This window comes from Melanostigma gelatinosum (assembly GCF_949748355.1).
Source record: "Melanostigma gelatinosum genome assembly, chromosome: 20".
NCBI classification, from domain to species: domain Eukaryota; kingdom Metazoa; phylum Chordata; class Actinopteri; order Perciformes; family Zoarcidae; genus Melanostigma; species Melanostigma gelatinosum.
Window position 1 is genome coordinate 8277208 of NC_136653.1, and position 21182 is coordinate 8298389.

Sequence of the window (21182 nt, forward strand, 5' to 3'; positions counted from 1 at the left end):
GCAAGGTGGTTCGGGTCTCGGGGAATGAGGGAGCCGAGACCAAGAAATGACTGGGCTGAAAGGTTCGGTAGGGGGTAGCAGTACCTACCGGGGTTGCTGGAACACCTTGAAGCGCTTTCAGTTTGTCATCACTCTCTGATGCTTTAGAGAGTTTTAGGTTGACCTCTCTGAGGTCACTGCGCAGGCTACTATTTTCTGACTGTAGGGCTCTACAGTCACGTGACAACTCCTGAACCTCTGTTCGGAGTGTCCAGATCTCGCGTTGCTGCTCGTCGCTCTGTGCCCGGGTTCGGGCAGCTTGCAGCTGCATTTTCTGATGGTAGATGAGCAGTATTTCGCCGATTACGTTCTGAATCAGGCGCTCTCTGTTACCTGCTGGGTTATTTACATAAGCCACCAGCTGCTCTAATTGCTCGTCGCATAGGACAGCAGTGTATTTTGCAAAGTACTCTCTTTCCTTTGCTGTGAGTCCGAGGACATCAGCCACCGCATCTCGTAATGCGGTGTCTTCTGGAGCTACAGCTCCAGGAATGGGGGATTTCTCGTCACTCATTCTCTCTAATGAGCACGACTCCCAGTGGTTGTTAATTCCCTAGTGTTAGAACGGAAACTGTTAGTGTTTACGGTTCTCAGTGAAATGTCTAGTTCTGTAACTTAGGATTTCTACTGTTAGATGTTTATTACTGTTAGTGTTACGGTTCATGCAGGCGCACAGTGAAATGTCTAGCTCTGTGACTTACGTTTCTACTGTTGCTGCTCTGAGGTATCACTACTGCTTTGCAGCCAGAGGTGCGAAGATGCTAATGTGGTTTAGCACTTTGGGCCTGTGACAGCTGTGTGTAACTTCTTTGGAGGGATTTAAGAAAGCAAGCAAGGTATTACAAATAAATGATCAAATCTACTACACAGCTGGCTGTTAGTTTAAGAAGTGAAATGAATTATTAAACCTGGAAAGGAAACGAAATCAAATTTCGAGAAGGGAATTAAAGATTAAGATTAAAAATCAAAATTTTAAATCAAAAATTGAATTACAATAAGACAAGATTTTGAAGATCAAAGCCTACCTATTTTGGGAAATAAGTTTCAGGAATTTGGATCATTCAAAAGAGGGAAAAAAATAATTTTTCGAAAAAAAAATATTTTTTTGGAAAATTAATTATTCAAAAATAATTATGGATTACTGTGCATATATACTGTAACAAAACTGGAATAACGTACCCTCACACGGGGCACCATTATGTTGGGATCTAACGGAGCGTGTTTGGGTTATCAGCATTTAAGAAACTGAATTCTTGACATCAATAGAATTATTGATGTATGTAACAATTATTAATGATTATTAATATAAACGGGGCACCACCCTGCGAACAGGGACCAATAACCAAACGATAAAACTAAGTCTCATAATTAGTAGTCACTCATAATGTCAATAGTCTGCGTATGACTATACATTCAGTGACAGTGAAGGTTTTTAAGTTCGAGCACAGGCTACTACATACAGTCTTATCAAATACATATGCACAAGTAATCACAGACGACTGCTCCTGAAAGTATAACAGAGTTTATTGAATCAAAATAATAAATGATCAAATCAATTAATATTGCAACCAACAAACGTTATCATACAATTTTATATGCCTAAACTAAAGAATGAATAAAGTGGATGAGGGTGTATGTCTGTGTGTGTATGTGTATGTGTGTGTGTGGGTCTGTGGGTGAACAGGAAGGAGTCTTACAGCTACGCTAAAGACTACAAAGATGGCGGCGTCGAGTGACGCTGGCCAAAGGGGAGGGGCCTTAAGAACTACAGCTAAAAACTACAAAGATGGCGGAGTCGAGTAACTCGGACAAAAATGGCAGTTAGGCTGCTGTAAGTAATTCACGTGTGCCGATGCAGCACGTGTGTGAGGCGCTCGCTTGAACGAGGTTCCCCAGGAGCTGTGTGTGCGTGTTACGTGAGAGGAGGAAAGAGGAAAAGGTGGGGGCTCATGAATCAGACTTCTGCGCGCGGTCCGCGTTGTAGTGAGCCTGAGTTGGCTGGTTCTATCATGCATAAATATACCGCTGTCGTCTTTGAACTGCCGGTAACATATGCCGTGATAAGCCACGCACCTCAGCTCACTCACAGAGTTGATTTAATGAGCAGAGAATACTACACGAAGTGTAGTAAAACAAATGAAAAGAAATCAAATAAATCCAAGCAAACAGTCACAGTTAATACACAAATACAGCGGAGCTTCTCTCGTCCGCGAGGAGTTGCGTAATATCTCGATATCACGCGACAGTAATTTAAACAACAAAAACACGGGAATATCAACATATAAATGAATGGCCTGAATTAAACTTAAGTTAATTTAAGCTAAGCTATGCCCAAATGCCAAGAACCTTACTTGTAGATGCTTCGTTGCAACGTGGAAGTGTTTGTGGCAAAGTGGTCCGTCTTCCTCGTCGGGAAGGGGGACAGGGGGGGGGCTGCTTGCAGCGCGGCTTTGCAGCGGGCGCTGTGTGTCGCACGGCGTTGCTGGTGCGGCTTCGGTCCGTTGGCGTGGCTCGGGAGCAAACGCAGACGTGATCTGTCCTCGCTGCAGGGAGGACAGTTTAACTTCGGCTGAGACGACGTGGTCCGTAGGTCTCCCGGTAATCATCGGTCAGGAGAGGAGCGAGGCTTCGTCGGCTCCTCTGTGCCGGTTTGTGCACAAAATAAAAAGAAGCAGAAAGCACTGAACGAATGCTGATGCAGATTCGTTATCGCGGGCTGTTTCGTCCAGCGAAATGGCTCGTGACCTGACAGGGTTTGATGAGGGTTCGAGGGGCTCCCTCGTGGGGGGAAAGCTGGTTCTTCTGTGGCCTGGACGGGGGTGTCCGAGCGAAGAGAGCGTGGTGTGCTTCCTAACTCAACCGAGGTCGAAGGGGAAAAGCATAGAAGTGGGGGCAGCAGATAGTTTTATAGAACAGAGGTCGAACCACAGGGGTCCTGGGGTCTCTTGGCTCTCGGCCAATGAGATTGCCGCGGTTACCATGGTTATTTGGGGGGGGGGGAATTCACACCTGAGTGTGAAATCCCTTTGCTCTCCTCAAACTACAAGTCAGGATGAGACCTTTGCTTGAAAAAGCGAAGGCCTGATTGTCTTTGTCCACAGCACATGTTTAAGCCATATGGCCAGACCCCAACAGGACTTTAGGGAGTCTGACATCCTCTCCTTTTTCTCTCCAGTAAATAGTCTGGATTGTGTTTCTGTCAGGAGAAGAGCATCAGTCTCTTTCTCTCTATATTTCTTGCTTAAAGTGAAAACAGGACAGTTGTCTCAGCAGCCCTGTGTGAATGCAGCTCTCGAGTGTTTTTACTCGGGGACTGTGATGGGACATCGTACCCAAAACCTAAAGAAATGTGATTGACATATGAAGTTTGTCATTGAGAAGAGGACTGATTCCAAACTGAGCAGAACTTCCAAAATCCCTATTTAATGGTCAAATAATGCCATTGTGAGCCCCTTCAGCTTTACAGTCGGTGCCGAACGTGGCAGAAGAAGATTGAAGAGATCGCTGTGACTGTGCAGAGGCTCAGTCTTTAACTGCTCATTTTGAGGAGACGACCGCGATATAGAGTTATGGCACGGAGATGTATTAGTTCTATCAACCATCCAAAGAAGTGGAGATGCTTTCCTACAGAGGCTATACGCTGCCAGGCAAGTGATCTTTTCGGCCAGTCTGCAACAGGAGGCTGCTGCTGTGTGAAGAACTTCACCTTTAGAACCTGTAAACAGCACGGAGGACAAAGCCACGGCTTGTTTGGATTGCTCTGCAAACATGTCCTTTTAGTGCATGAACCTGCGTAAATAGAAAGTAGTGGAACTAGCGACATTCAACTGGATTTTTCACAAGCTAAATATTTGGATATACAATGTACATGAAAGCCAAAATGCACAAGTCTGCGCACACAGAAAAATATACGACATACATATGCATAAAATACACACACACACACACACACACACACACACACACACACACACACGCACACACACACACACACACACAATGTATAGATTGTTGGGCACTTAACTCTAAAGCCAAGTAGGGCTTTTGTTTTCATAACTGCCCCATTGCCTTAAAGTGCTTTTCCATCCATCTATTGGATTTCATCTCTTGCTCTTGGTGTAAAGGTCAACAGTTGATGTTTATTCAAAGTTTGCCTCCTCTCAGTCTCTGACGTGGCATCAGATTAGAGGTTTGCTAAACACTCCACAGAAGCACTCCCGAGTGGTGCTCATGACCCCGTCTGGCCTTCGGCTGACCAGCGTCCTATTTCAAGTCTTCTACATTTTTCATCTCCTCCTGCACAGTCCCGGTTCCCACCACTGCAGAACTGTCTTCCCCAAAAATGGAATTTTTTTTTGTTCCCCTGTGGATGATTCAGGGCAGGGTGTATTCAGTGGAAATCCCTATTCGCCGCACACAAGGGACATCAATATGTCGTCAGTGGTTGGAGAAGAGAGTTAAAATGGCTCAGTGCCATCTTTTATTCAAACATTGAACTGGCCCAGGCTTGAGGTATTCAAAGTAGCCCAGGGAAGAAAAACAACACAGCTTTTAGACATTTCATGAAGCCTGGGTTGCTTGGCATTTATATTTAAATCAGCTCACTGTGAAAGCATGGACTCAGCGTACACCAGGACCAGAGGGTCTCAAGAGGAAGATACCCAGTTCACCCACCAGACAGCCTTCATCCCTGCTCGGCTGATACCACCTCTATTCCAACTTTGTATTTAAATACTATTGAAGACCTGCTTTATTTATTCCATTACCTCTCACTCTGCAGGAACATACCGTTCGAGGGTGCATTCTAGCATCTGTGACGTTCACTGCAGAGGTTATCCTCCATAATGTATACGTGCAGAGCCCGCCTCTTATATTCTGATTAAAGGGTGAATCCACATGGAGGCACATAGGAAAACAAAGGGATGGTTCACTGCTTTTTGTGTCAAACCCCAAAGAGTGTGTGCACAGTGAGGCGACAGTAGGAAGTTGATTTGGCTCTGTTATTAGAGCCACTTGAGGGAAACGTGTGAAAACGTAGTGAGGTAGATGTCGCCGTGCTGCAGCTCGCCGTTGTTTGTGAGCGACTAGAGAGATGACTACAAAGAGGAGAGTTTAATTCGGTGGAGGAGTAAACACCAAGCAGCTTCTTTTAAAGTTGAGGTAACGTTCTCTGTGTAGATTCATCTCAGCCAACCAGTTTATACAAATTAGTGTCCCAGTAAATATTGTGGTCATAAGTAGGCCACGCAAACACTGAATCATGTTTCATTTCATAGCTGTAACACCGAGAAAAAACACTGGTACACTGGTAAACGCCCTCACCACTGTCAGTTCAGCAAACCTTTCTGTAGCTGGTTGCAAGCAAGTTGCTACAGTTATTTATGAATTCATTTTCATAATGCTGATGCCGGTTCTTTTTGCCAGTGAAGAGGGCATGTGATGCTGGATATAAGTGCAGCTTAAGGGCGAAGTGGACAACAGATGATTGACAGTTATCTCTCACAACAACACAAACCCTCCCTGTTCCTGATTGGACCAACACACATTCTCTCTGCGTCTCTGAATAAATGTTGTTAAATAACGTCTCTTTTCATATATGGAACACCTAAAATAGGCTCTGTCATGGTTTTGACACGGCAAGACATTGTTATAAATACGGTATATATTGTAATTGATTTTTATTATATCTTATTTGTTGCAAAAACTGAAATGCTTTCTGGCTTTAAGTGAGGTCAGAAGATGTCAAAGATGCCAAGAGTGAAACATCCTGAACATCCCAATACTGAGTCCAGTGTATTGTTCGAAAACATTTCATTCATTTATGGCTTTATTTTGAGAGTACACTGATGATAATATTGTGTGAATAAATAACACAGCGCCTCTTCAATCCCGCTTTTGTACGGTGATGGTTACAGACTGATGTGAAATGTTCCCATTCCTGTGTTGCAGCCATGAAACCAGCACAAATCAGTAGCTGTAGCTGAAAACTGTAGTATATATCATATATATATATATATATATATATATATATATATATATATATATATATATATATATATATATAAAGCAGTGCTTTTATCCACGGTGATTCATTCCAGCTAATGTATTTCTCGCGCAAACAAGGTGAGAGTGAAAGATAAATAAAGGACAAAGCAATACGAGGTAATAGCCCCTGGAGAGGCCGACCTCTCCCTGTGGTGTGTGTGTGTGTGTGTACATCTCTATGACCCTGCGCCCTGGCCATAATCCCTCACTACAGGGGCTGGATTAGGGCCTCTATTTATTAGCCATCTCCCCCCCCCCCCCCCCCCCCCCTCCAACGGCCTCACTCCGTCTGCAGCCTGGATCGATGGCTGGCTCGGTCTGAAGTGGTGGCGCTGGTTATTAAACGTGGGACCAACCAAGCCCTTCGGACTGCCGGGATAATCCCATCACAAATGAAGGAGAGCAAAATTGGTCAGGGAGACCGGGGGGGGGGGGGGGGGGGGGGAATCTTCATATTGTGACCTTCTAAACAGAAACAAGCACACACAGCGCTCTTATGTATCATATGTTGATCTGTGAGGATTTCAAAGAAGACTCACTATATTTGAATATGCTCCTCTGGTTATTGTTAATGCTTCCGTCTTTATCTGCTGCATTTGAATTCAACATACTTATTATGTGTGAATGTTTGGTACCGTACAAGCCTGGTATTAAACAACACAAATACAACGTTTCGTCCCCTCACAATGGACATCTTAGTGTCGGCATCTGGAAACAATCGCGTGGCATAAAGCGAGATCGACGCTGTCATGTTGTCAAAAGACCGAGATAAACGTCCAGTAAGAGCTGAGCCCTTGAGGTATTCTGGGAAATACACCAAGGCTTTTAATCCACATCAAGTGTCTTGTATAACCTTCTGTCCACACACACACACACACGCACACGCACACACACACACACACACACACACACACACACACACACACACACACACACACACACACAGATATGCAAAACAGAAAGCTTGATTCAAAATGTCCAATAAAAAAAGCCTCATTCAGAGGTAGAAGACAGGTAGAAATTTAAACAATCTAGGGAGCGGCTGCGTTTTTTTATCCCGGACTTTGTTTGATTTGATTCCGCCCCCCCCCGTCTCTATGGATCCACCTCTCACTCTCTGTCTTTCTGTATGTGTGTGTGTGTCATCTCTGAGCCTGTCATGTATGATAATACTGGACGTTAATTATCCCCGCTGTCTGAGGTGAATGTCATTAGATCCCTGAACTGGATGTGAACCAGCCGTTACCGACAGGGGGGCAAAGTCTATTGAATGCCATTATTGAATCTTCAACCTAATTTAAGAGTAAACGCACAGCGACTGGCCGTCTGGCTGCTAGCTGTGCTTTTCTTTACTCAATTTCAAACCTCCTTTGAGGAATCCTACAGACAAGGGCCAACATCAATGAAACACATTTGTAACAGAGTAATGCAGCATATATTAAGAGCTGCTGGTGAGTTTTGCTGGCATGGTCTGAGGCAGCAGAGTGGTTAGGTTAGGGGTGGGGGGGGGAGATGAAACTTTTAACAGAGTGTTGGAAAAGCTACTTTGAAAGTGCGGTTTTACAAGCTACCTGTTGCTGTATGAGGACTTGCAGCGATGAGTCCCTCATGAGAAATAGACTTTTATGAACTGGAGTTGCTCAGAAAAAGGAGTTTCGCTCAGCTACACTTTTTGGTTGCAGAGAAAGTTCCGAGAAGTTTCCAGATGTCATCATATCATATGCATAAGAACTCCCTCTGCTCACAGTGGAAGAAGAGAGGCGGGGGACACGCTGTGACAACAGCTCTTTTTGAACTGAAACAGGATCACGGTGCAAATGTTTCCTGGTTGGCATCAGCCACACGGGGGATTTTTGGAAGTGAGACTGAGACGTTGTCAAACCCAGCAGTAAAGTTGGCAACAATAAGAAGACTTTTTACAACATACAGCTTAGATTTAATGACGAGCAATATGAAGCATTTAAAATCATGTCAAATGTGGTCAAGTCACCATTAAACTCCTGTAACATGTAGTGAAAGTGCTGAGTGGATTGCTGAGTTCTGCTCTGTGTCCCACAGACTGTCCTCCCAAGAAGAACGACAGCAGCAGTTATTTCCGCAAGTGCCCCATTACGTTCCTTGACAACACTTTCACATCCAATGCTTTCTGCAATTACAGCAAAGTTAAGGTGAGGGTAATAAACTGGCCATGGCAGGGACATTATGGTTAAGGTCCGGGCGAGTGTTAGGCAGGCAAAACACTCTGTTCGGGTTAGTTTAAGATCGTGGTTCCAGTTAATTAAATGGAAACAGTAACCGTACATACACAAACTCATCATCCTGCTCCATAAAGGGCTATGCAATGCCTGCACATCCACTGATAGCTGGGCGTGAATTGTAAAATGCTAAATTGTGCTGCTGTGTCTGAGGCCACATGCATGTACAACACTATCTTAAACAGTCACCTTCATTGAATGCAGAAGCACTGTTGTACTTGAACGATGCAGACTGCTACAAGTCAGGGTTACTAGATAACCCTTAATGACAGGCACGGTTCAAACTGTGAGAAGTACTCAGGAACAACAGTCTGCAGGCGAGCGAGGGACCAGAATGACTCTCAGTGAGTCGGCCTGCAACCTTCAAGCGAAGTGTTGTTGAGAACACGACAGACCACCTTATGATGGGGTCGAGGAGGATTAGATGGTGGGAGTGGGGTAGAATGGATGTTTCATCATGTGAGAGTAAGCACAGGTGACGGACATGTGAGAAGGTCAAGAGGGAGGCGTCTTGAAAGGATTCTTGATCGACAAAATATCGTAAGCCAGGGTGTGAGAATAAAGGCGACTGACAAACACGTCGCTGATCCCACCTTTATTTTGGGGGATTCAGTCACATAATTGTGCTGCCTTCATTTACTACCCTGCAGGCGGGGAGCAACAAACGATTACAGTCGCATCCAAGTCTCCCCAGTCTTGTCACGGCATTAAATACGCACGAGTTGCGGCACAGCGTAAGCCGTGATTTGAATGCGCCGCTAAGACGTGTCTCTGGTGTATCAGATGGAAGATTAGCGCCGGCATATGCTCGCTGTGCCGTGATCCGCCGATGGATGACAGGTGGTTACCCAACTATTTGCATAATCGTGGGTGCCGCGCGCAGGCTTGCTAGAGCGTCACAAACAAATCCATATGGCCTTCTGGGAAAATCCAGATGATTCATACCCCGGCTCACGGATACACTTGCAGTGTAACAGGCATCAGCAGGATTCCTCCCTGAATGTCTCTGTTGGAGCACATTTCATTCCTTCTGCTTGTTCTGGCAGCTCTCATCGAATACGTGAACTTTACACCCGGTTTTAGTTGCAGTTCGGTCAATGTGGCATGCTGTAACATGGACCAGCGCTTCCTGTGCAGTTTCTTCTAGATGTTTGATGGCAGGGGGTGGTTTTGGTTGGGAGACCCGGTTTCAATCCCGGGCAACTTTCCAGAATCAGCATCAGTCTTCAGTGCGGTGTGTAAAATGAGCCTTATCTTGAGAGTTGGATCATGATATGTGAGCAATTTTGCTGCAATTACAGTTGTAATTGTTATTTCTAGGGTGACTAGGCCGAGCAAAGGGGTACATCATTTTCTCTCATATATCTACAGTATATGTCTGTCACTATTGCAGAACCCAAGCCAAGCCAAGCCTCCCACAGTTGAGTTCTACAATGTTTTCCTTTGGGCTGAGTAGACTTTCTATGGAAAGAAAAGTATTTATAATCACCACTTCCCATGTCTCAGCGGACATATGGTGAAGTGGAGGAGGTTCTGTCGGGGTCTCTGGTTGCCAGACAGAAGAGATGTGCCACAGTTGGACCACTTGAGGTGGAAAGTGATCTGCTCATTGTGTGAATAGCGCAGGTTTAATGTTGCTGTAAGTCTCTTTTTTCCCTCACTGTGTCCCCTATCTTTTCCTTCCACAGACATGCCTCTCCGCGTCCGTCGCAGTAGCGATCCCTCCCTGGCCGACCTTCCTCCGGGCGAAGTCCCGGTCGGTCCAGAGGAACCGTCCAGAAAGAACCCGACCCGCTGGTCCACTACTGCTGGCTTCCAAAAGCACAGCCCCAAACCAAACACGAGCACCGGCAGCCTGGAACGAAAGGTATCAGAAACACAAGCTTGACTTACGACTGCTATACCTCAAAATGACTACGAACTAAAATAATTCATGTCATGAATGCTAACGAGAATCGAACAAAGTGGAAAAACAACTTTGTCATATTAATTCTGTATCGCATCACTGTCAATTAGTTGATACCAATGTCAACAGCAGCTTGCCCTGAAGTTATTTTCCCACAGAGCTGCAGAAATACTGGAGCTGCATCAATTATGTCAGAGATCTGAAAACCTTCAACTTCCAGCAGTCGCTCTGTTTTTCACTTCCCTCATTTCCATGCAGTCTCTCCTCTGAACCCCAAATCAAAGAGGTAAACCTGTGCTGCGCTGCTTGCAGATATCCAGCAGAGACGTTGATATAGTCTTCAACTGGAACTCGCTCCTTCTGCCAGCACCCCTTGTCTTTAAAAAAACAACTAAAAATTCACCTTTCTGATTATAAATCCAAAAAAAAAGCGTAGCTCAGGTACATCCTCCCCCGCGGCTTCTGAAAGGGAAGGAAAGCCAATTAACTTCTCAAAATGGCTGCCCCCCTCCCCCCCCCCACGTGGTGCTGCCAGACCATCACGTCTTGCTGAGAGAGAGATGCGGTCCTGATGAAACGGGGAGGTTTAAAAAAAAACAAAAGGGAGACGATTGAGTGCTTGGAACGTGACACGGCAAACCTCCACGTGATTAGTGCGTCTGGAAGCGCTGTCTGATAATCCTATTTAAAGACACTTTAGAGCTTTAGACACTTTAGAGCCTCCGCAGTGTAATGGCACACTCCCCAGCGGAGGCCGGGGGGAAGAAAGAGGTTGAGGGGAAACGGTTATTTGGCCTTTCATTTTGTCTGGGTGGCTTCTTTTTCTGGCACATCTTACGCAGAGCAAATATGTTCAAATATTTGTTTGTCAGTTTGAGCTCAGACATAATGAAACGATGTCAAAACAACAGAGAGCGGGAATGTAAATAGGCGTTCTTTGCTCCGCTCTCGTGTGCCCTCTGCAGGATGTTGATGTTTGGTATGGCTTTAAGCGAGGATCAACCGGATTGAACTTGAGATTATAAACAACATAAACAATTGCACATAAGCACATCATATAACAATGATAACTGTGACATGACACCACAGATTACATGATTCCTGTTTTTCAATGGTTTACTCCAAAAGGACACTTTAAAAGACTAGATTTTAGAAATGAATAAAGCTTGAAATATCTATAAAGCTTGACTGAATATTCTGTAGCAGGTGATCTAAATTAGATCAATTTCAGTAATCTTCACTGGCAGCTGGTTTGAAAAGTAATGAGCTAGCACTGGGAGGCTGTCCTCAAACACACACACACACACACACACACACACACACACACACACACACACACACACACACACACACACACACATATAGTCTATTTTAGTCTATTTCATGCAATCAACAACAGATGTTGAATGCATTAGTCAGCATTGACTTTCATATGTTTTTGTCTTGGGCGCAAACCTTGTACTCAAAGGGAACCATACATCAGTGATTAGCATTGCCAGATGGAAGCAAGCCATACACTACAGTGCCTCTGGGGTAGTTTCCTGTACACACTCCAGCCAGCCATGTTCTGTTCAATTCCCTGTGACTTCAGTTATGGCCGAGTAGGGCCCGGTTCTGCTAAGTCTTCCTAATACAGGCCGACGGGAGTCCTCAGTCATCGGCTAGCACTGTAAACTCATCACGTCATCACGTCTCCCGATGGCTTTCCAATGCCTCGTGTTCTCCACGCTGAGCACAGTCAAATAAAGGGATTAGGGAGTAGATACGGGCCTGTTGACCTGCTGCTACCTCTCTGGTATCTCGGTTTTTCTCCGCATTTTACGATGTGCGTCGTAAAAGGTTTTTGGAGAGGGATCCTTTGGCTATCAGGGGGCCGCCTCAGCAGAGCCCACGCGTCTGCTGTGCTTCCTCAGGCCCCGTCACGTCACATTCAACTGCACTAAAACACACATGGCCTCTTAGCATGCAGGGGATCAGATCTCTCTCTCTCTCTCTCGCTCTCTCTCTCTCTCTTCCTTGCATTGTTTGCTGCTGTTTTATCCCTCGCCGAACACAACTTGTTTTCATGTGCCTTTCTTCATCCTTTCGGCTGTCTGTCATCCTCCCTCTCATTCGGCGACGTGCCACTTGGGAGATTTTCCTTTCAAACTTGCGTCTGTGTTCTTCTGTTGTGTGATGTGTCTCATTAAAGAAAGCCAAACTTCTGTTTCTGCCTGTCTCGCTCTTTAGCTGCCGTTACGTAACTCATCAGACCTTTAATCATTCTCATTCTGTTTGTGTACCTTGGCGAATCCTTGTCTCCGCCGTGTCTTTTAATATTAATTTGCTTTCATCTCTATTCAAATAGCTTCGGCTACCGCGACCTTCAGTTGCCCATAATTCAATGCCGGGGCTAGCATGTCTGGAATGTAATTTAGTGTGTGTGTTGTGCTCTTGGCCATCGTAATAAGTCTGCTGAAGTCTGCCGCTGTTCGACATTACCGTGGCAGTGTTGTTTTGGAAGGTGTCATGGAAGACCTTCGCTGCGGCTGTCTGATTGCAATAGGCCTCTTAGCAGCGGCTCGGGTTTAGCGGTGGGGAAGGGTTCGGGGTGAGGGTTGAAGGGAGCGAGACCAGAAGGAACAACACAGCACCGGTCTGTGGCGCGGGTCCAAGATATACCAACCGACATCCACCGCTAGATGTCTGTCACCCGGCTGCCATAGATAGCACCAACCCACAAATCTGTCCGTTCAAACGCAGACAACACGGGGAATGGAAGTGATGCTCGTGCAGCGATGTTGAGCTCTCCGCCTCCTTCTGTTCCTCTGCAGGGTAGAGGAGGCCACGCCTATCGGAGTCTTCCTCACGACGCGAGTGGCTGGACCACTCAGTTCCAGAGAGAAATGACCCGATCGTCCCTGAGCGCCAACCATCCAATGGTGGACCAATGGCTGGACAGACAGGAACAGGTATGGAGGTGGAACGATTCGTTTTAAAGATGGGAAAACATAAGCGTTACCGTGTCCACATCCACGTTAAATACAGTTTACATGCAGGCAGGCATGTTAAGGACAGTTTGAAGTGTCACAGCAATCCCTGGCCTCACGTCACCTTACATACGATCGATCATGAAGAGCGATGAAGAGACTTGACATTTGGGAGAAAGAGAACACTGGTATTGGGTCGGTACTTGGAAAACACCCTGAGTTGAGGCCTTAGAATCTGAAGAGATCAAATTGGATCGTGCATACTGTCACGACATTTCTGGCTGGTGTTATTATCTGCTCACAAGAATAGTTTACGCGCCCACTTGGCAGCCCTGTTGCTCTAATAATATTCCCCACTGAGTGACAGGAACATACTGAACAACATATGCCATTTGGCTGAGACGTAAACCCAGAGCACCTTCAAGTAGCAATGGTGGACTTAGTTCTTCGGCATGGCTGCGAAAACAAAAGGCACACAGGCATCACTGTGTCACGATGCATCGTACCCTGCCACGTTACAGCACAGTGGTGACCGATAACAGCGAGGTGGTTACATCCCCCCTGACTGCTCACTTGCCCAAGCCAAGGAGAAAACAGAAACGGTGACTGACATCAGACTTCATGCTCCTGCTCCGTGCGGCGCTACTTTTCCTAAAGTAACAGCACACATTGTGAGTCACTGCAGGCTTGTCTCCTCGCTTCACACCTCTCCCCGCTCCGTCGCCACTTTGTGATCATCTCACTCTGCGACTTTTACAAGTTATTAAAAGTGACAAGAGGCTCTCTGCCCGGGAGAGCAGAACAGACGTGAAGAGGAGGTCTCGCAGCTCGTGTGGCAGCCTCTGCCTCGGCTACCTGCTCTGACCTATGTAGGAGGTGTTGAATCGATCCCGCCCTTCCAGTTAAAGGATGAGAAAAGAGCAGAGAAAAGGGTGTGAAACGTAGTGATATGGAAAGAATAGAAGCTCATGTAATAAAAGAGTTGATGGACATGCTAGCTGCCTGTGTGGTATTCCGATCAGCTTGCCAGGGGTTCTCTCCTGAATGTCCGGGCTCTGCCGCGCTTTGAGTTTCTGGGTGGTCTGTTTGAGTTTCTCTCTCTGGTCTCAACCTAGGAAATCAACCTGGCCAAGGTTGTGTGTCGTTGTCACGGAGAGCAACAATAAAGTGTGTTTGTCTCTGGCTAGACAGTCTGTCAGGACAAAGCAATGTTGAACGTGAAAAAAAGGAAGCTATCTTAGTGCACTGTGTGTTTTGTCTGGCTGAAGCTGCTGCAGTATTGTATCCAAGATTACTGTAATGTTTCCAGGTTAATACATACAAATCAATGTCTGGTGACATTTTTTCAGAGCAGGAGGCCTACCAACACCAGTACAGTGCAAACATTTGAACATTTGATGAAGAACAGCAGGAGTGCCACAGTGCCAGTTTTAAGCATCCACCCGACAGCTAATTCTCGCTGCTACCTGAGTCTTTGTAATGTGACAGCTGCACGATTTAAGATGATTCACGAAACACAAATCCGCTCATTAGAGGTGACACGGTGCCGGCTTCAAAGAGGCGTGGCCCGGTTGTTTCTTTCCTTCTCTGTCACTGTATCTCCGGCTTGATCGCTGCCTTTCCCTCCCACGCGCAACTGTTCGATACTTTGTCTTCTTTGTCTGTCTGACGGGCGGCCAGCGCAGCAGCATCGCATCGGGAGATAAAAATACACGCCGCGGGTTAATTAAAAAGAATTGTGATCAGTGCTAGAGCGCTGGCGGAGATAATGAGCGCACACACACACACACACACACACACACACAGCTACGTACACACCATGTTTTTAGGAAAATCTCACCAATTAGAAGTTGTTTGTTTGTTGTGGATTATTTTTCTCTTGTACGTGATTGTTCTGCTTCATGAGAAAAGATTAAAGCAAAAACAAAGACAACTAAGAGAGGGCACTCATTTCTGTTTGTTCTCTGAAACATCTGACGCATTCTTTACTTTGTATATAATGTGTGTGTGTGTGTGTGTGTGGCTCCTGCAGCATCTTTTCTTAGCTCCGTGCACACACACCCTCCCTCCCTGAGTCATACTGTACCTTAAGTTTGTTTAAGCACTTCTTCCTTCATCTTCTCCCTTTAGTGGCGGATGTCGGCGAAGCAGCTCTGTTGTGACTCTTAAAGTGCTTCACTTCACCATTCATATTCAAGCAGCCCCCCCCCCCCCCCCCCCAGTGCTATAAATTAGGAATGTGAAGTCAGGCTGACTAAAAATGACACGTTGGCTTCTGTGCTTAAAACACCAAAGTGGTCGTTGAATCGACTTTACAAGCTGTGTTTCGGTCCACAGCACCACAGACATGATAAACTCAGTGAGGGATTTGAAGCTTTGTGTTGCAGGAGTGCTTCTGTCGGCATTTTATTTGACATTACATAACGTGAATATAGATGGGGGCAGTGATTCAGTTAATCCCCCTTTAAACCTGGGACCTGTGATTCATCTTGATAACGAGACGATTTCCTGGATTTAATAAGGAGTTCGGTGTCTCTTTATAATGCAGTGGTATGTGTTTGCGTGTTTTTTTTGTTCAGCGTACAACACAGATCACAAGGCTGTCTCGCCGTTATGTCTGGAAAGCACGCCTCACTTGTCTTACAGTATGTTTATCTAAGCAGTCAATAAATTCACTTTAGTGTCAAACAATTCCATCTGAGACTTTGGGAGCTCCAGCCGTTCAGTCCCTCGCCACCCTTCCCCACACACACACACACACACACACACACACACACCCACACACACACACACACACACACACACACACACCACCTGACAAATGTGGCGTGGAGAAGAGCCCGCTCTATCAGCCCATATACGCCAAGGCCTTATGAGTTATTCTTCATATAAACAGCTGACATTAACGTTTGTCTATTATCCCACTGATGAATGCTAATGGGCCTCCCGCTCAGCATCACACGTACACACACACACACACACTTACGCTTACACACATTCGGATCTGGCTGAGTGCCTCTCCACTGTATTATTTTGCAGCCTTGATGAGGGACCGGAGGCCATTATCATGAGCTGTACCAGAGGCAGGGATGACACCAGCTGTCAGTCACAGAGGGATTTAACCCAACCACAATGGCTCACATGGACGGAGACGGAGACGTTTGAAGTCAACCCAAGAAGTTCAAAGTTTAAGGCTTTTAGAAACAGAGAGACATTTGTATGATTATGATGTGTTATTTATAGAACATTTTCAAACCAAGATAAATTGATTTGTTATTTGTTACTGCTCCTGCTTTGAAAATCAGTTTCAAACAGTCATGCCCACAACAAAATGAAAGAGAAAGCGAGAAAGCGAATACTAAAGCGTTACATAACCGAGTCCAAAACATGTCTGGGTGGAAGCAGCTCAGATCAGACATCTTTGATCGAGCCTCCAACTGTGGGAAGTGCCTCCCTCCCTCTGTTGACAAAATGAGACACCTTGTCTGGCGAGTTCTAAAAGGGAACCAAAGTGGCGCTGTGCCGCGGCTCAATCATCGAGCCACGATGTTTAAACGAGATGAGTTTGTTCAACTTCAAGCCGGAATAAGAGGAGCAGTGCGAACACACCTTTTATTTGCCGGCGTCAAAGATTTCTCACCCAACAAACACAGATTGTGCGTTTGTGAACTGATTACTCTCCAAAACGTTTTTTTTTCTTACCTCTTTTTTTTGGGGGGGGGGGGGGGGGGCTCTCTCACTTCAGTTAGAAGCCAACAGTTGTTTTACAACAATGCGGCTTTATTTCTGCACATTTAAAGTGTATACAAAATAAAGCACAGCGAATGAATGCATGCATATGAATCAAATGTTGTTTTTCTCAAAGTGTAAAACTTGCAAATGCTTTTGAGAAATTGCTTGAAGGAGTAATTCCAGTATTTGTCAACCTGAGTGCCATTTGACATCCTTTTGTCTGACGCTGGAGCAGCAGCCATCTGACCTGGAAGTGGATTCTCTTTGCTACAACGCCTGAAACACATTCCAGCTTGACTTGTTTCATCAAAAAAATACACTGAATACAGTTGCAAACAGACTCTGAAGTGGGGGGATCTCAACAAACCTTGAGTGGGTCAGCTCTGTAAGTTCTCATTTAATTACCTGCGCAGTAGTTGGTGAGTGAACTCAGTGTATTCTCCCGACTAGCTTGTTGGCAAAGCCCACACAGTCTGCAGACCCTCGAGGCGAGCCGCCGGCAAAGTTAGAGCAGTTGAGCGCGGAGAGAAAACACAGCAATAAGCCCAAAACCCATGGCTGCCTGACACAGTCTCTCTTTCTGTTCCTGTCCGTCTGAGAGACGAACGCGGAGGACGGGTGAGGTCGGAAGAGGACAGCTCACCCGTTTCTCTTCTCTCCAGGGCGACCTGGTGGATGCAGTGTGAGTGCATTCGGCTTCAGACAAATCAGGGCTGATGTTTGATAAAGAGACGGTCGGGGGTTTTTGTTTAGTGCAGGCGAGCGCACAGAAAAACAGCAGCGCACATTCCAGAGTGGCTCAGTCAGTCCCGTTGTAGTGTCCTGGGCCTGCAGAGAGGACCGTGGACTTATCCTTACCCCCTTAACTCTCCCTGGAACTCGTTGCCGGACTAGATGAGAGCTCTTGTGCATATTGTCTGTAGAAGACCATGTCACCGTGTGCATGAACTCACCAGGAGCTTTATAATGGCTGCCCAGTTTACCTTTACCTTAAGTACAGACTGAATTTGAGAGTCTGATGCTAAATCACAAGCTGTACATCTTGAAGTGGGGGACCCAGATGGCAACCCCCGGGTCTGAATTTTTTTTCCAACAACCGGCAGTGGTCGACTCCTCCGGTTGCATGATGTTCATTTCGGAAGTTACAGTCACATTTAGAGTGAAATAGACCATGAAGCAGGGGATGCCTTGGGGGCGGGGCTACCCTGTGATTGGCAGGTCTCTACCACGGCGTTGTCCGTCTGGGATTTGTCCGTGTTTGCGTCTCACAACTTTAATCCTTTCACAGTGTGTTTCAGTTCATGAAAGTTAATTGTTACCTTTTTGGTCACCTAAAAACGCACTTTGCGTTCGGTTGTACTTAGTTCCTCCCTCTAGTGTCTCTTCTGGTTGCCAAGATGGCGTGACGTCACGGTGACTCTGTCCACAGTCTACGGGTGGCCCGTATTTTCCTCCTCTGGGAGTGTTTGTTTAAATGGCAGCTCACCAGGGACGCTCCAGTCCAGCCTGGGACCTGAATGAGAACAATGTAGCCCGGAGCGTCACACCGGCCTCTCCTCTCTTCATTAGCCATCGCCACTGAACCCCTGCAGGAACTTCATGACCCCTGACAGACCAGAGCCCAGGCCTGCACTGCTTTTTAAGCCTCATTTAGTTCTGGTCACCTCCTCCTTTAACCTCTAAGTGGGCTTGGGAAGTTAGCTTGAGCATTTGACATCTTACCTTCCAGCACTTCACCTTCAGCTCATGAACTTCCTGTTTCAGGGCTTGATTTAGTCAGTTAACAGACTCATTTTCCCGCTTTGTTCAATAATAATCGTGCTCAGACACTTTAGCCCTTTGGTCGTCTGAATGTCTCCATGCACGCCCTGCTTTTGTTGTCTCATGGTATCTTTTTCATTTTGAAACCTTCGGTTTATTTCTTGCAAGGTATTTTATACATTTTTTGAAACATCGTAGTTGTATCAAGCAGACCTTTATTTAGCTGCTGAGATTATTATTATTTTGCTGCCCCATGGCCTCTTTCTCTGCCTTGTTGTCTTCTTCTCAATTTCCAACATGCTCTTCACCTCTTGACTTGACGCAGCACGTCAAGGTCTTTGTCGTTTTGTGCGCTAAACACCACGTTCTCGGTTTTCTGGGCTCTTTTTTTCTTGTTCCAAGAGTACCACTTTTTGTTCTGTTCAGGTCCTCAAACTAATGTGAACGTACAACTGAGGCGGATCACATTGTCATTATTTTTTCAGGTGTTTGGTATGAATCTCTGTTCCAAATTCCATGACAATCCATCCGAGTGTTTTGAAACGTTTCACCGAAAAGTCACAAGTGTCAACCTCATGGTGGTGCCAGGACGTAGCTTATATGGACTGTAGGGACACCGACTGATATTTGGACAAAGTCACATTATCTTAGGAGTGAGCACACAAACACACACACACACACATACACTGTTGGTGTGATTTAGTTGATTCATTCCACAGCAGGGAAACTAGATTGTAAATGAGCAATTAATGCTATTTAACGTCTCATGATTAACTTAACATCTTTGTTATAAATAAATGGCAGTGATAATCGCCATGAACCGTAACATATGTGTGTGTGTGTGTGTGTGCGTGTGTGTGTGGGTGGGTGTGGGTGTGATTTATATTGAGTACAAGACAGTTAATCATCCACCAGCTTTCCTGCCCAGAAGCTTTTCTCACTCGGATCTCTGCGTCTATTGGCATTCAGCAAGGCTCACCTTCACACACACACACACACACACACACAGACACACACACACGCACACACACGCACACGCACGCCAGGACCGACGGAGAATGTGAATGATAGAAATAAGTGCTTAACAATTCAGAGAAACTTTCACAACTTAATCCCAAGCACATAACACAGCAGACACATATACTTCCCAAGGACAGCATGTGAAAAGGCCGCCAGCAGGGGACCGGAAGAGAGGAAAAGCAGAAAATGTTGCTCCACTCAGAATTGGGAATCAGCCTCTTTGGAAAGAAGAACAAAAAAAAGAAAAAGGTTGTCATCCTCTCTTGTTCCATGACAAAGTTTGGTGCCACGTTTGGCTTTTCTTTCCCCTCCGAGCAGAGATATCTCTCATTTGTTCTTGCTCTCCTTCGTTGTCTTGTCTTCCTTACTTCATTGGGGATCGTGCAAATCGTGTCTGTTCTCTTATCTCGTCTGAACAGCTTTTTTTTTTTGGAAGTTGCCAACGCTCCCCTCTGTCAGCTGTACTGTAGCCTGAACATGTTGAACCTGTCTTGCTCTGCAGGCTGCGTGTGTGCCGAGACTGTTCAGATTGGAGTTTTGACTGATTCAGGCTTCGGAAGGTTGATAGCAATTTTTAATTTTATTTTTATATATTCACGAAAGCTTTTCAAATGTAACTAATTGAATGCAATAGCCTCCCCCTGAGAATTAAAACATTGTTGCTTTTTTCTTTAGAATTATAGTTCTGTCAGAATAAAAAAAAAAGCCTCTGAAAAAGCAAATGGGCAATTAAAGTCAACAACAACAACAACAACAATAAAAGTGTGCAATGCGATTAATTTGTCGCATTAGTTAATACTTAGTCAGCTGTTAATAAAACACTTGTTTAATCTTGATTTATCTGCAAAGCGACATGTCTGGTTCCAAACGTAAACGTCTGTGTCCTTCCTCTTCATGCTGAAGCTGTCTTCCTCTCCTCCTGTCAGGTCATTAGTACTCACTGAGCTGTGGGTGCTCTTCATCTCTCCCTCTCGTCTGCATTTTTCCCTCCAAAGTTTGCACTCGTCTGCTCGCTTCATCCTCTTTCGGCTCCCTCTCCCTCCCTCTCTCTCTCTCTCTCTCTCTCTCTCTCTCTCTCTCTCCCTCTCTCTCTCACTCTCTTGCTCTCTTGCTCTCTCTCTCTCTCTCGCTCTCTCTCTCCCTCTCTCTCTCTCTCCCTCTCCCTCTCTCGCTCTCTCGCTCTCTCTCCCTCTCTCTCTCTCTCTCTCTCTCTCTCTCTCTCCCCTCTCCCTCTCTCTCTCTCTCGCTCTCTCTCTCCCCTCTCCCTCTCTCTCTCTCTCGCTCTCTTGCTCTCTCTCTCTCTCTCCGTGGTTAATTGCTGCTCAGATGTCGTTCTCTCTTGCACGTCCAGCCCATCACTGCTAACAGCCCTTCAGCAAGGCTGTCTGCTCTGAAAGGTGATGTAAACACATCACCTTTCTTTTGACGAGTTTTGTTCAGTTTCTTTTTCTCACT

The 21182-nt window shown here is 45.8% G+C and overlaps 1 protein-coding gene across 3 annotated transcripts in view; it reads left to right on the forward strand.

Moving 5' to 3' along the window:
• The window catches only part of LOC306794148 (partitioning defective 3 homolog), a gene marked incomplete at its 5' end in the record, with an annotated part of 334738 nt that overhangs the window by 124019 nt on the left and 189537 nt on the right, over positions 1 to 21182 (forward strand). For all 3 annotated transcript variants that reach the window (XM_079292080.1, XM_079292081.1, XM_079292082.1), the window contains 2 exons: positions 10028 to 10206; positions 13059 to 13196. In XM_079292080.1, the coding sequence (XP_079148206.1) occupies positions 10028 to 10206; positions 13059 to 13196 (317 nt within the window). The remainder of the gene's footprint in view (positions 1 to 10027; positions 10207 to 13058; positions 13197 to 21182) is intronic.